The sequence below is a fragment of the Colias eurytheme genome, chromosome 30 (genome assembly GCF_061535395.1).
Source record: "Colias eurytheme isolate Ceu_HAF_F1 chromosome 30, ilColEury1 Martin Lab GWU primary, whole genome shotgun sequence".
Taxonomy (NCBI): domain Eukaryota; kingdom Metazoa; phylum Arthropoda; class Insecta; order Lepidoptera; family Pieridae; genus Colias; species Colias eurytheme.
Genome location: NC_143009.1, coordinates 4,344,738 through 4,361,221, shown reverse-complemented (window position 1 = coordinate 4,361,221; position 16,484 = coordinate 4,344,738). Strand labels below are relative to the sequence as shown.

Genomic DNA, 16,484 nt, shown 5'->3' with positions numbered 1-16,484 from the left:
AGACGATTGAAAAGCGCTTTTAATTCACTCTTGATGAATAAATAAATGTTTTTATTATAACAATATGTAATTATATTTCCAGAATCATTTAATCGAGACAGTTTTATCCGCGGAAGCCGTCGCATGGGATCAATGACGTCACTCCACAATTCACCACCAGATGTCGTTCCGCAAATTGTAAGTTTTTTTTATATTATTTACTTATTCAAACTCAACCATTTATTTCATTTCATATTCAATTAGACTTCTTCTAGAAGCACTTTTGAATCGTCATTACACATTTTTAACATTTACCACCGATTCGGAAAGCTGTATCTATGGAGAAGATGAAACTTCTTAGCTTATCTGTCGGTTAAAAGGAAATAGGTATCTTCGTATTTAACTTTTTTTGAAGGTACTGACTCATGTATTGATGGAATATAATTGTATCCATTGTATGAATATTGTTATTTGAACATCAATATTTAACATGTTGTTCCAAATAAATTATTATATTACTTACTGCATAGCTGATTAACTTTCAGTCAGCATCGATATTGAAAACGGTAATTTTTTTTAATAATTTCTAACTAGTTACCTATTTGTCACAAGTAATTATATCTTTTTACTAGGAAAAGAAACAAAACCGCTTTGGTTTTTTTTAGTTTAACTTATCCACGTGTACAACAAAAAAATTTATTTATATACCGCAAAAAAAGATATTCTTCTCTTTTTTATAGCAAGAGATCGAAGGAGAGAAAGAAGAAGATGTGTCTGCTTTACAACTTCTAATGTTGAATAAAGAAGAATGGCCTTTACTCTTGGGCGGAGGAATAGCGTCCTTATTGATTGGTGCTACTATGCCGATATTTGCTTTGCTGTTCTCAAAGTTGTATGGGGTAAGTTTCGTTTTATATTAATTATTAATGGTAAAAAAATATAAAAAATAAATTTAATTTTAATAATAATGCATATAAAACCTCATACTTTTATGTAATCCTCATCCTAATTCCTATCCCTAATCGTAATTCTAGTCCTAATCCTGTTCCTAATAATCAACTTTTTCCTTATCCTAATCCTAAGAATATTGTAAAAGTAAAAGTTTGAAAGTTTTTTACTCTTTCGTGTAAAAGGTTGTTAACAAATAGGTATACCTATTGTATGAAAATTGGTTTGGTGTGTTATATAATGATGTATGTAGTATTACTTATTACAAATTACGTATTACAAATTACCAATCACGAATTACGAAGTATGAGTTACGAATTACGAAATTTGAGTTACTAATTAAGAAGTATGAGTTACGAATTACGAAGTATGAGTTACGGACTATGAAATAGTCACGAATACTAATTAATTTAATTTCTCCAGATGTTTTCATGGCCAGACCGTGACGCAATACTCGCACAATCCCAACTATACGCCGGTTTATTCGCCGGAGCGGCAGCCCTGAGCGGTCTAGTGACGTTCCTACAGGGCTGGCTGCTTGGCACAGCGGGGGCTAAACTGACGGACAGATTGAGGGTTGCCACCTTTGCGAATTATTTGCGACAGGTGAGATATACACACACACATAGAGATAGAAAGAGACATAGATACAGATACACATAAACAAACATACACGCAACAAACGAAATAAAAACGACACCGATAGAAAAAACTTACATGCACTAATTACCTTTAAATTCATAACTTTAAATTTTAAGTTATGAATTTAAATAATATTAAATTTTATTAAATCTAACTTTTTAAAATATTCAAACTGTATACATATTTATAGAATGACCAACGAGACAAGATAAAAAAATGTAAAGAAAATATCAGGTGCTCGAAATATTTTTATTTAGAAAAAATTCTGTTCGAACAACTATTACCTAATTTTAATAAAAAATTTGCCTCAGTTGCCTGGAAGACATCGCTTTTCACTAATAAGTAATGATACCCAAGACACAATACTGTTAACTATATCTATTTTTTATTTTTATTCTTTAAAAGGTTTAACGCATGTTTAACGTTTATTTATATGATTGAGTAATAAGTAATTAAAATATATATATACTGGCGGTCCGCCCCGGCTTCGCCCGTGGTACCTACATGCTTAGGTTTTTTTTCATAAAAACCACCCTCGTACTTCAAGGAAAAGATTCCGCAGCGCACGCGATGACAGAATTTTTATTAAGGAATTTTTTACACCTTGGGTTACATTATTGCATTTTTTGTAAGGATCTCTAATTTTTTGAAAATGCAATATAGCCTATGTTGCTCAGTGAAGATGCAGCTTTCTAATGGCGAAATAATTTTTGAAATCGGTCCAGTAGTTTATGCGTGAAAACCATACATACATACATACATAATTACAAACCTTTCCTCTTTATAATATTAGTATAGATTATTAATGATTATAATTATAATATAACAGGAACAAGGCTGGTTCGACGAAGCTTATAATTCAGTTGGCGCGTTGTGTGCGAGATTGGCCACAGACTGTGCTGCTGTACAGGGCGCTACAGGTATGATAAATTTTTATTTTTGACGTGACAACGTCTTATAATTCGATAGAGCCGGCTGCACGCACGAAAAAACATGACTCATGCGGCGTTACCTCGCTCTGAGGCGTTCCATGTGAGGCTTGAAGTGCAAGCGAGAGCGCGGAACGAGCGACAAAGAAGCACAATCGGACGTTGTCACGTTCAACTATCGTCAGTAAACCGACTTTACAGACAACCAATTTTTTTTATATTTTATATGAACACAATATTATTATGAACAAAAAAATATGATGAAAAAAATATCAAAAAAATTTTGTTTGTTTAATACAAACATATTAATTATTACAAATAAGGCAAAATGTTAAAAAAAGGATTTTCAAAAAGTAAGATTTTTTTTAACAATTTCAAATTATTGAGGTTAAACTTCTTCAGGCGCGTTGAGAGTAAAATTTCAAGGTCGCGTCATGGCTTTCCAGTCACGTCATGGAGTAAGGCGACGATTTTGGTATCTTGAATTTAATATGGTATTCAAATGCTTTATAAAATTATATACTTTTAAGAAGACGGAAGAGGCGGTTTTGAATCCCGGCTTGTGATCGAATTTCTACTTTTTAAAAATTTATCTTTGCCAAAGAAGTTTCACTTCTGACACGTGTGCTCATTTATATCATCATTTTGTAGGAACACGTTTAGGAACAGTACTACAAGGAATAAGTACTATGGTGCTAGGAGTAGGACTCGCCATGTTCTATTCTTGGAAAATGACGCTCATCAGTTTAATAAGTGTGCCTTGTGTAAGTATATTTAATTTTTTATTATGTGTTTAAAAAATAAACTTTTTTTTCCTATTGTAAAAGTTAGTCAATGGTTATTAAATTATTCATTCATTCACTCATTCACTTAATACACCTTTATTTATGACTAGCTTTCCGCCGGCGGCTCCGCCCGCGGTTTCAAAGAAAAACTCGCATAGTTCCCGTACCCGTGGAATTTCCGGGATAAAACTATAAACATTACTAAGCCTACATTATAATATAATAATATCCTATATTACTCGTGGATAATGTAGGTTTCGAATGGCGAAAGAATTTTTAAAATCGGTCCAGTAGTTTATGAGCCTATTCATTACAATCAAACAAACAAAGGTTTCCTCTTTATAATATTAGTGTAGATAGTGTAGACTAGCTTTACCCGCTTAGTTCCCGTTCCCGTGGGATTTCCGGGATAAAACCTATCCTATTTGTTAATCCAAGTTACCCTCTAATAGAGGGTAACTTGGATAGAGGGCCTCTATATGTGTGCTAAATCTATTGTAATCGGTTCAGTAGTATTTGTGTGAAAGAGTTACAAACATATACACATACACATCCTCACAAACTTTCGCATTTATATAGAGCAGACGTAAATATATTGTAAAACACGAAACAAATATTTTTACCATTTCTGTTATTTCATTTTTTAGTTAGCTTATGGTTGTAATTTCATTCATTCACTCATTCGTTCAGAAGCACACTATTGATACGAATTTCTTTTATTCAGTAATTCTTGCAATTACTTTTGAAATTCATTTATTTTTAGTAAAAAATAAAATCTTCGTACTTTGAGCATAATTTAACCCCTCTTTTGTATAACAAAATATTTGAAACTCTTTTTGCTTCTTTTAGTACACTTTTAAACTTATTTATAAACTTTCTATATATTATTATGTTGTTTTTTAGGTAATCGGAGCGATATGTCTAGAAGGCTATATAAATAAGAAATCAGAAATAAGGGAACAAGAGGAATTGGAACAAGCGACCCGACTTGCTACAGAAGCTGTTATGAACGTACGAACTGTACATAGCTTAGGTATGTATATTAATATAGTATAAAACTGTCTGTGTGTCTGTATGTTTTTGATGAGATTTTTGAAGTGAAACTTTTTTATAACGGATTTTTTTTTACTATTTTATCTCGTATCGCATAATCGTAATCTTTCGTATCGACACAGACTAATAATAATATACTACGTATTTATTTAGAATTATATATGTATGTATGTTTATCAGTCATCTGGTTTCCATAACACAATCGAAAGCTTAGTATGGGATCAGATCGTGCCGTGTGTGAAAATTGTCCCGAAATATTTATTTACTAGCTGCGCTTCGCGGTTTCACCCGCGTGGCTCCGCTCATGTTAGTCTTAGCGTAATTTTATTTTTATTTTATTTTATTAGTTTCCAAACAGCTTATACAACAATATAACAAACAAATTATTCAAGTACAATTAATAACGTTCTATGTATAAGCCTATTCTATGGATACACAAATGTTTATAGCCTATAGCCTTCCTCGATAAATGGGCTATCTAACACCGAAATAATTGAAGTGAAACTTCTTTATCGGGGTTGGAAAAAAATTTAGTGTAACATTTTTTCGTTACGCGTGACTTTTTCCGTTACGCGCCATCTTTTCCTTATCCCTACCACGCGTGATTCGACGTATTTCTGTAAAGTTGCATATAGTAAATTATTCTTTGAAAAATAAGGTCATAAAGAAATTTCACTTCTTACGTGTGTAAATAAGGTCATAAAGAAGTTTCACTTCTTACGTGTGTACACTAGTACACGCACACATTATTTTCAAATCGAACCTGAGATTAGCGCGTTCAAACAAACATAGTATAGATTATCTCGTATGCTATAGGCGCGGAACAGTCGTTCCTCGACCGCTACGCACTATCGCTAGCGTCCCGCCGGCCCCGCTGGGCGCGCGGCCCGGTGTACGGGCTGTGCTTGTGCGCGCCAACCGCGGGGTATGCGCTGTCTTTGGCAGCCGGGGGATGGTTGATCGCGAGAGAGGGGTTGCACTATGAATATGCTATTTTGTGAGTATTATTTCACACTACACTTACACGTTTAACACTAAAATACATAACAAAACACTGCATAATATTACAGCACTTACACGAAACACAATACACAGAATACAATAACTGAAAAAAAATTAAACGTTACTACTTTAGTTAAGTTAACCAAACTGAAACAGATCAACTTTTAATTTAATACTTATCAGAAATTTTGAGAAAATATATTAAAATTTTTCTTATCTAATAATATTTTATGCCTTTTAATCATGTGTTTTCGTAATACAATATAAAAAATATTTTTCATTAATTCATTTCATTCAATGTTTACAATTCACTCAACTCAACTTTCCCACTCAAAACAAACTCACTCAACTTACAGAGTCTCAGAGGCCCTAATTTACGGAGCGTGGATGTTGGCAGAGTCCCTATCCTTTGCACCGAACTTTACAGCTGCAAAACGCGCTGGGGCCCGAGTAATTAGGGCCCTGAATAGGAGCCCTAAAGTGAGAGATATGTGTGAAGATGAGGAATGGGTAAATGTTTTTTTTTATTTAATATTTATACTTTAGCTAATTAGCTATACATAATTAGCTAGTACAAAAATCAAATCGATTTAGTTGTTTTTGAGCAAAACAATCATTTATTAGTGTAAATTGCATAGAACTTATTCTTCTATTTTTGCAACAATCATATATGATTCTTTGTGTTTCTGTTAAATTACCATTCATACGATCAAAAATGTACACAAATATACGAAAATTGTAATTTTTCATTTTTTGTGCCTTGCCTTATAATTTACATACGTATGTATTACTTTTCTGTTAAAATTTACATTTTAAAATATTCAGTCATTCATTCAAAAATATCCACAAAAATGTTGTGTGGTTTTATGACACCACGGTAAAAGTGAAACTTAGGCACAAAATTATCGTATTTGTACGATAATTATCGTATTTGTACGATAATTATCGTACGGTTCGACCGTCACGCGACATGCGCCAAACAGACCAAAAAGTTTGAGACGATGTAATAAAAGTTTCACTTTAAAAATAAATAACTGAATTAAAATATGTGTAAAGTGTAAACCTAATAACGTTCATATTTACCAGGTATCAACCGGCAACATAACCTTCTCTGACGTCCATTTCTCGTACCCCACGAGGCCCCAAGTGCAAGTCCTTCGGGGCCTCAACCTCTCCATACCGGCGGGACAAACTGTGGCCCTTGTAGGGCCCTCGGGGAGTGGGAAGTCTACGATTATGCATTTGTTGCTAAGAAGCTATGACCCGTTGAGCGGGTCTGTGGTAAGTTGCATTTAGAAATTAAAGATTTTTATTCTTGCGTTAATCGCACTTATACTTTTTTTTTCAATCTAGTTCTTTTCGGTCAACTCCATCTAATACTTTTCCTATATCCTACGTGTTTTTTGTGACTTGCACTATCAAAACTTAATAGTATTTTATTTACTTTTTCCAACTTGAATTTGAAATGTTTCCAGTGGGAAATCAATCTATTTTTCTTTCTTTATAAATTCCAAAATCATTTCTAGACCCTAGATTCCCGTGACATCAGCAAGCAGCTCACGCTCAAACGACTTCGCAGCCAATTCGGCTTGGTTCAACAGGAACCAACAGTTTTCGAGAGAAGCATTCGTGATAATATCGCGTATGGAGATAACAGTAGAACGGTCGATATGCAGGAAATAGTGGATGCTGCTACAAAAGCGAACGTACATGCGTTCATTGCTAGTTTACCTATGGTGAGTTTTATTCATTCAAATATTCCACTCATTCATTCACTCACTCACTCACTCATTCATTCATTCACTCATCCACCCACTCATTCACTCACTCATTAACTCACTCACTCACTCACGCACTCATTCATTCACTCTCTCACTCACTCACTCATTCACCCACTCACTCATTCACTTACTCATCCACTCACTCACTCACTCACTCATCCACTCACTCATTCACTCGTATTACGTATTAACTTGGTGCTGAATAAAGTGTATTATTGGAACGAAGTTCCTTATCGCGCGTTGTGAAAGGGGGCTAGACGGGAAAAATTCTCACGAAAAGTTGTCACGACACTTTTTGACACGCACGCCGTGTGGTGCGCAACGCGTGTTTCTCTGTCTGTCTCTCTCTCTCTCTCTCTCTCTCATAGAAAGCGAGTCAGCTATTTTACTAACTTCGTTCAATCCGGGTGTCCCTTGACACCACTCAAAACTTTTTTTATATTTATTGTTATATGGTACAGGGCTACGACTCAGTGCTCGGGTCGGGCAGCGCGTCGCTGTCGGGCGGCCAGCGGCAGCGCCTCGCCCTCGCGCGGGCGCTGCTGCGGGAGCCGCGCGTGCTGCTGCTGGACGAGGCCACCTCCGCGCTAGACGCTGCTGCTGAGCAGGTACACATACACACAGGGCTACAACACGCGCTGCTGCGGGAGCCGCGCGTGCTGCTGCTGGACGAGGCCACCTCCGCGCTAGACGCTGCTGCTGAGCAGGTACACATACACACAGGGCTACAACACGCGCTGCTGCGGGAGCCGCGCGTGCTGCTGCTGGACGAGGCCACCTCCGCGCTAGACGCTGCTGCTGAGCAGGTACACATACACACAGGGCTACAACACGCGCTGCTGCGGGAGCCGCGCGTGCTGCTGCTGGACGAGGCCACCTCCGCGCTAGACGCTGCTGCTGAGCAGGTACACATACACACAGGGCTACAACACGCGCTGCTGCGGGAGCCGCGCGTGCTGCTGCTGGACGAGGCCACCTCCGCGCTAGACGCTGCTGCTGAGCAGGTACACATACACACAGGGCTACAACACGCGCTGCTGCGGGAGCCGCGCGTGCTGCTGCTGGACGAGGCCACCTCCGCGCTAGACGCTGCTGCTGAGCAGGTACACATACACACAGGGCTACAACACGCGCTGCTGCGGGAGCCGCGCGTGCTGCTGCTGGACGAGGCCACCTCCGCGCTAGACGCTGCTGCTGAGCAGGTACACATACACACAGGGCTACAACACGCGCTGCTGCGGGAGCCGCGCGTGCTGCTGCTGGACGAGGCCACCTCCGCGCTAGACGCTGCTGCTGAGCAGGTACACATACACACAGGGCTACAACACGCGCTGCTGCGGGAGCCGCGCGTGCTGCTGCTGGACGAGGCCACCTCCGCGCTAGACGCTGCTGCTGAGCAGGTACACATACACACAGGGCTACAACACGCGCTGCTGCGGGAGCCGCGCGTGCTGCTGCTGGACGAGGCCACCTCCGCGCTAGACGCTGCTGCTGAGCAGGTACACATACACACAGGGCTACAACACGCCAACCCATATTTCCATTCAAAAAAACAAAATGACGTCCTATATCAGGGGTTCCCAATCTTTTTCAGCTCGCAGCGCAGTTCCATGTTTAGTTTTGTTGTCACGGCGCCCTCCCCACCCAACCTAACTATTTGAAAAAGGAAACTAGAGAAAGGATATAGATACCTACAATACAAATTATATTAGTCAGAGAAGAACAAAATTAAAAACACCAATTTAAAAATAAAAATTAAACACGAATAAAGCGATACGCACGACGTAAGTAGGTACTTATCGTCGTAGCAAAAAAATCTTGTTTTATTTATTTATCATTACACCAATTACCTGTACAGGCTTAACCTAACGCAGTATTGACTCACGCTAAAACTTTACACGAAAACTTAATCAATAAAAAAACTTAAACAAACTGACTATGTATGAAATAAATTAACACTACAATATTATGTAATAATTGTATGTCATTTTACGACGCTATGTTTCGTACCGATTCGAGCGCTCAAAAAACGTACTCGCGTATATAAGCAGATCGACTCACGGCGCCCTTTACTTTCTACGGCGCAAAGTTTGAGAACCCCTGTCCTATATGTATAATTTTATTATAATTGAATAATTATTATTTTAAATTAAAATAATTGTATGTCTTTTTTGTCTCATTTTGAATTATAAAATAATTATAAATAGTTATATTATAATACTTATTATTATATAGCACATTACATAAATTATAAAATACGATAAAATCAAATTATAATTTGTAAATAACAATCAGTTATTGTTAACTAATTTGATTATATTTTTTGTTCATATAATGTAATATAATTTATTTAGGTAATCCATACTAATACATATTATAAATGCGAAAGTAACTTTGTCTGTCTGTCTGTTACTCAATCACGCCTTAACTACTGAACCAATTTGCATGAAATTTGGTATAGAGATATTCTGATACCAGAGAAAAGGTTTTATCCCAGAAATCCCACGGGAACGGGAACTATGCGGGTTTTTCTTTGTCTGCGCGGGCGATGCCGCGGGCGGAAAGCTAGTATGCTATAAATAATGTAATTGTATACTGTTTTAATTATAAATAAATAAATAATTAATAAATAAATATTGACAGGTAGTACAAGCGGCATTAGAAAAAGCATCCCTCGGACGAACGACCGTCATCATCGCACACCGACTTGCTACTGTCAGACATGCACACCTTATTTATGTTATTGATAGAGGTAAAGTATAGATTAAATAAATAGACACATTAATTAGTAAGAACCGATATTGGTAAATTAATGAAAATATTAAAAATGAGTATAGATGCGAAAGTTTGTGAGGATTGATGTACGTGTATGTATGTATGTTTGTTACTCTTTCACGCAAATACTACTGAACCGATTACAATGAAATTTAGCACACATATAGAGGGTAACTCGGATTCACATAGGATCCCACGGGAACGGGGACTATGCGGGTTTTATTTGAAAAGTCGTAGAACAATTAATGTTGTTACTAATGATGTTAGCTATCTTGTCCTGCAAGGTTGCTGGTGTTTTACAAGTAACCCTGTATAGATAACTAGCGGTCCGCTCGTGGTACATATTTACGTTTTCTCTACATAAAAACCATCCTCGTACTTCCAGGAATATAATAAAAAAAGAATTATCGAAAACGGTTCAGCCGTTCTCGAGTTATGCGCTTACCAACACATTTTGCGATTCATTTTTATATAAAACTAGCGGTCCGCCCCGGCTTCGCCCGTGGTACATATTAACGTTTTCTCTACATAAAAACCATCCTCGTACTTCAAGGAATATAATAAAAAAAGAATTATCGAAATCGGTCCACCCGTTCTCGAGTTATGCGCTTACCAACACATTTTGCGATTCATTTTTATATATAAGAAGAAGAAGAAGATTAACCCAGACACAGAGCAAACATCTATGTTCATCACACAAATATTTGCCCTGGGAATCGAACCCACGACCTTTGGTTCATGGTAGTTTAAAGTCAATAGTATAATGTGAAGTGTCGTGATGAATAAATCGCGTTTAAAATCCTTTAAAAAGTTTAATTTCTAAATAAAATCTCATTTTACAGGAGTGGTAGCGGAAAGCGGATCGCACGACGAACTAGTTAAAAAAAGAGGCATTTACTGGGATCTGTTGCAACAACAGGCGCCGGGGGACTTATCCTAGTATAAAAATAGATATAAGTTTAGTACAATTAGTAATAAATAAAATCTCAGAACAACAAATAAAAAAAAATGAAAAATGTCAAACTGACAGAGAAACTGGCGCCAAAAAGCCGACTTTTTGCTTGAATAAAGACGACATCAAGTGCCAAAAGATCCGTGTAATTATGTAACTGTCATTATGCACAAGGAATCTCTTTAGGATATACAGGGTGTCCCAAAAAGTAGTGATGAACGGAAGCTGGGAGGTAGAGGACCTAGAGAGCTATCCGAATCACCCCCATGTATGTTATGCGATTTTTCGTATTTTCGGAGTTATGACATTTTTTTCAATTTTTCATCTATCGCTGAGTACGATGAGATTTTTATTTATGGTGACGTGACTTATTGCGCTAGATGCTTGATTTTTTTTTGTGTGGTAAGCTGAAAGATAGGCCAATTCAGTATGGTAACATTTACTATCGTTAGATCTTCGAATGGAATAAAAAAAGAATTAAATGCCAAGAAAGATAAAATTACCCAGTATGTTCACAACTTCAAGGGCCCATAAAAAAATAAAATCACATAAAAAAAGTTTTCCATTTGGCTTTTAAAAACTTGCTCTATCTATCAGGTAGCTACCCTAAAAATTTCATTTTATTATTCAGAAGGCTTCAATCGAAAAATTGAAATCTAAATGTGGTAAGTGCAAAAATTTTATTAACATGATGATCATTAAAACCAAATTAAAACCCATAAATAGGTGTTTAATTACCAGAAATTTTTAAAATAACCCCGCTGTTGCTCAATGCAAGTGCGACATCACCGTAAAAAGTTGTCTTTTAAATGTCTGAATGCCCTTTTATCATTTTTAATGGTTTCTTCTGCTACTATGAATTTCCGGGTTATTTCGTCCAAATTGTAGCATTCTCTCAAGTAGCCGAGGTCTTTTTAGTATCCCCATTGAAACAAATCAATGGGGTTTAGGTCGAGGGACCGCGCAGGCCAGGCTTTAAGGCAGGCGTCACCAGCGCATGCGCAGGCTGCAACGACCAATCCATCTTTCAGGGTATCTTTGCCCTTTAGCCTGGCCTCGACGGTCCCCGGACATAAACCCTATTGATTTTTTTCCGTGGGGATACTACAAAGACGAGAGAGAAATAACCTGGAAATTCATAGTAGCAGAAGAAACCATTAAAAATGATAAAAGGGCATTCAGACATTTAAAAGACAACTTTTTACGGTGATGTCGCACTTGCACTGAGCAATAGCGGGGTCATTTTAAAAATTTCTGGTAATTAAACACCTTGTTATTGGTTTTAATTTGTTTTTATTAATCATCATGTTAATTCAATTTTTGCACTTACCTCATTTAGATTTCAATTTTTCGATTGAAGCCTTCTGAATAATAAAATGAAATTTTCAGGGTAGCTACCTGATAGATAGAGCAAGTTTTTAAAAGCCAAATGGAAAACTTTTTTTATGTGATTTTATTTTTTTACGGGCCCTTGAAGTGGAGAACATACTGGGTAATTTTATCTTTCTTGGCATTTTAATTCTTTTTTTTATTCCATTCAAAGATCTAACGATAGTAAATGTTACCATACTGAATTGGCCTATCTTTCAGCTTAGCACACAAAAAAAATCAAGCACCTTCCGCAATAATTGACGTCACCATGAGTGAAAATATCACCGTACTCGGCGATAGGTGAAAAATTGAAAAAAACGTCATAACTCCGAAAATACGAAAAATCGCATAACATACATGGGGGTGATTCGGATAGCCCTTTAGGTCCTCTACCTCCCAGCTTCCGTTCATCACTACTTTTTGGGACACCCTGTATATATAAGAATTTCAATTTTTATCTGTATAGGTCTACCAGAATCTGATGGCATATTTATATTTCAAAAATAAAAGATTTTCATGTGGCAACTTCATTTGACAACTATCAAATTGGTTGTCAAATTATTTGTGTTGATGATTAATTTTTAGGATTTTGTCTTCAAAATCTTCGAAATATCGATAAAACCACTGCGATCACAAGCAATAGGTGTTGTTTACAATGTCTATAGAAAAACATTCGATGAAGAAGGATCAAACACATCACAATTTTCAGTTTTAAAGCGCGTGAAAGATTTTATTGCTAAATTGGACTTACCCGTTTTGATACTTTAAATAAAAAATATTATAAGTAGGTACTTAACTATACTATTGTTTGTTGATTAAAATATAATTTTATGGAAACTTATTACAGGCGCTTACAATACGGCTATTTGTCAAGTCCAAGCAGTCCAAGTCAATTTTATAATGTGTTAATACGAAAAACGAAAAAAATGTTGTGTGATTTTATGAAACCACGGTAAAAGTGAAACTGTTCGAACGGTTCCGAACACTGCTTTGTGTAGCGCATGTCGCGTGTCGGTCGGCTGCCGAGTAGGTATACCTACTCGGCAGCCGCGATACACGCGACATGCGCTACACAGACCAAAAAGTTTGAGACGATGTAATAAAAGTTTCACTTATGATTTTTAAATTTTATTTTTGTTTTATTTTATAAAACATCGTATCATATAATATATTTTATAAACAATCGAGTTTTAATCCAGATGATTATCATTAAAATCCATATTTTCACATGGCATAATGATATATACAAATATAGGTATGTATAAATAAATAATAATATGTATTACCTATATAAATAATAGTTATAGCTATAGTTTTTCGCAAAAAAATTACTAAATTCTTGTTTGGTACAAAAATTCAGTAAAAAAAAATGTTTAACGATTTATTTATTTTATTTTTGTAGTTAAATTTATTTAAGCACTTAAAATAACAGTAACGTAATTATATGTTTAAGTTTTCTTGTGCATACCTGTAATTGGTGTATACATCACATTAATATTCGTTAGTTGTTAAGATCTAATTGTTATAATTTTTATGTGTACTCTGTTGGTATGTCTAAATAAATAAATAAATAAATAAATAAATATAAAAATAATATGTATATGTAATAAGTGCCTACATAATATTTCGTGGATATCTCATTATTAAGTACAATATTATCCACTTATGTAATGTGACTAATGATATTGAGGTCAAAATAAAAAGTAAGCAGTATCAAGATCGTTCAGTCCATTTTCCCTAGGGTTGCACACTCAAAATTTTGATTTCCCTATTTGCCATCAGATTCTGGTTTACCTATACCAATGTTTGTACATATATTTTTTTTAATTTTTCGTTAAGAAAAATTAAATTAGCCCTCTCAAAACACAAATTTTTCCACGACATTATACTTACTGTTAACTGTATTGTAATTTATTGTGATTTTTTTACATAGTAATATTTGTTCAGTGAAAAATCTCCAATATGGAGAGAATGTTGTAAAAAACGATTTTATTCTTAGAACTTCAATGTGAAGTTATTATCTGTGATTATAGTAATAAGTTTTACATTACATTAATAAAGTTATTAAATTTTATGTTTTGTTTTATTTACCTACTAATCCTATCCTATTCTATTCCTACTATAATATTATAGATGGCATATGTATAACTGATCACCTGATTTAGTAAAATATCACAGGCAAAAAAAGTAAATGATCAACAGAATATAATACCGCATTTTTGCACGCCTCATAAGCGAAGCGTTGAGGTGGGTACTACTGTCACTTCGCGCAAAGAATCTGATTTTTCAAACTTAAAATGTCTTTATGTATCATACATTGCACTTGTAAGATAATACATACACACACATATTAAGAAAAAACACTATTTTTAACGTTCATGATATTTTTGATGTCATTTTTGTTATTTAAACTAGTTAAAAAACAGTTTAAAAAATTTCTGTCTTGGACGTCCGTGTGTCTGTATGTGCGGATCCTTTTTCTTGTTAACACGATAGCGACCGAAATACTTTACTAATCGAGTCTTTTTTTTTCTCTTACGCTTGAGTATGCTCAGGAATAGAACCCTTTCATTTTTCAGGGTCTGATTCGATGTGGTTTAATTGTTATTAAATAAACAAAAATAATAATTAATAAATATTTATTAAAAAAAAATTATGAGGCGTGCACTTTTGGATTTTCCAAATTATTATTTAAAACTATTATCAAAGCTTGTACATCTTGCTATCCTATTAAAGCAAATGACTCCAAAAAAATCATAGTTGATCCAAAAGTAGTTAAGGAACACTAAACCACATTTTTAAAATGACATGCATAATATATTTTAACATATCGTTTTCCTATTGAAGTAAATAATAGGTACGCTTTAAAAATATAGATGGCGCTACCTTAAAAATGTTACATTCATAAAAATTACTAATTATATTAGACTGTTGAATTCATGTTGAATTGTATTTGCGCAGCTTCGACCATGATTATTATTTTATGAGGGAAGCCCATCGGCGGCAAAGTTAGTCTATAATAAAAAATAATAACCTAATAGATATTACTATAGGTAGGTAATCAGTTTTAAAGTATTTTTATGTATTTGTTTTAAAAATATAACATCACGGCGAAGGACGAAGTTGGCTATTAAAAATAAACACAATATAAAGATTCAATAAAATTTATTGGAACAAAATTCTATGACATCCACATATTTACAACAATTTGGTAATAGATCCCTTAATTTAATAATATCGTAGAAATAGTAAAAATCATTAAATACCTTATTTATAATAACAATACTCTGGAATTATCTATGTATTCAACTATTTAGAATCCAGCTATATTTATATATTTAACCTATTTACAAAATGTATGAATTGTGCAATAATAATATAGGCTGGAGTAAAAAAATGTGTGCGTGTACTAGTGTACACACGTAAGAAGTGAAACTTCTTTATGACCTTATTTTTCAAAATATAATTTACTATATGCAACTTTACAGAAATACGTCGAATCACGCGTGGTAGGGATAAGAAAAAGATGGCGCGTAACGGAAAAATGTCACGCGTAACGAAAAAATGTTACACTAAATTTTTTTCCAACCCCGATAAAGAAGTTTCACTTCAAAAAAGAACACATTGACATTCGACATTGACATTTGGAAAGAAAACTTTCGCGCCAAAATATTATAGAAGACAATAATTGCAATATCTAGCATGGCAATTGGCAAATAGTTGAAAAATAATTATATTGTTACATAATAATAATATTTAACTTTAATGATATGAAGATAAAGATAATTTTCAAGATTGAAAAGTAGGTAAATATTTCAATAAAATAAATTCTGCCCTTTTTTTCTAAATAAAAAAAAATACTTATATTTTTAAATTCACATCTGTTTATTTAAATTTCGATAACAATGGTATAAAGGAAGATTTTAACATATAACAAAGAAAAAAAAGAACGTTTTAATAATTATTCAAATAATATACAAATCTTAGGTAACACTTTCCTTTCAGTGTGAAGCTAAAAGGGGCTAAATAAAGTTTATTTTTATGATTACATAAAATAAAGGATTTTTTAAATTTTCCAATTTTTCTATATGGTCACACTAATTCTACGCCGTGCTAATAAAAATACTATGCCAAATATGTTAGTTAAAAAAAATATTTTCTTTTCATGTATTTACAAAAATATAATAAATATTTTGCCCCTTTTAGCTCCAGACAAAATAATTACAATAAAAAAATCTATATGCTATAAATGTACAAGATGGACTAC

The 16,484-nt window shown here is 34.7% G+C and overlaps 1 protein-coding gene and 1 long non-coding RNA gene across 2 annotated transcripts in view; one reads left to right on the top strand and one right to left on the bottom strand.

Moving 5' to 3' along the window:
• LOC149895801 (multidrug resistance protein homolog 49-like) overlaps positions 1-10,978 on the top strand; it is a 49,637-nt gene extending 38,659 nt beyond the window's left edge. Inside the window, exons 15-27 of the mRNA XM_090118603.1 lie at positions 83-177; positions 720-878; positions 1,351-1,533; positions 2,399-2,489; positions 3,150-3,262; positions 4,187-4,316; positions 5,153-5,333; positions 5,695-5,848; positions 6,425-6,619; positions 6,865-7,074; positions 7,581-8,618; positions 9,763-9,871; positions 10,737-10,978. Coding sequence (XP_089974729.1) covers positions 83-177; positions 720-878; positions 1,351-1,533; positions 2,399-2,489; positions 3,150-3,262; positions 4,187-4,316; positions 5,153-5,333; positions 5,695-5,848; positions 6,425-6,619; positions 6,865-7,074; positions 7,581-8,618; positions 9,763-9,871; positions 10,737-10,834 — 2,756 coding nt within the window. The 3' untranslated portion in view covers positions 10,835-10,978. The remainder of the gene's footprint in view (positions 1-82; positions 178-719; positions 879-1,350; positions 1,534-2,398; positions 2,490-3,149; positions 3,263-4,186; positions 4,317-5,152; positions 5,334-5,694; positions 5,849-6,424; positions 6,620-6,864; positions 7,075-7,580; positions 8,619-9,762; positions 9,872-10,736) is intronic.
• A 4,387-nt stretch (positions 10,979-15,365) lies between these two features.
• LOC149895800 (uncharacterized) lies at positions 15,366-15,943 on the bottom strand. The gene is made up of 2 exons (XR_016458415.1): positions 15,561-15,943; positions 15,366-15,526 (listed from the first exon to the last, which is right to left on the bottom strand). It is a non-coding gene; the product is annotated as an uncharacterized LOC149895800 (long non-coding RNA).
• Positions 15,944-16,484: the final 541 nt, after the last annotated feature.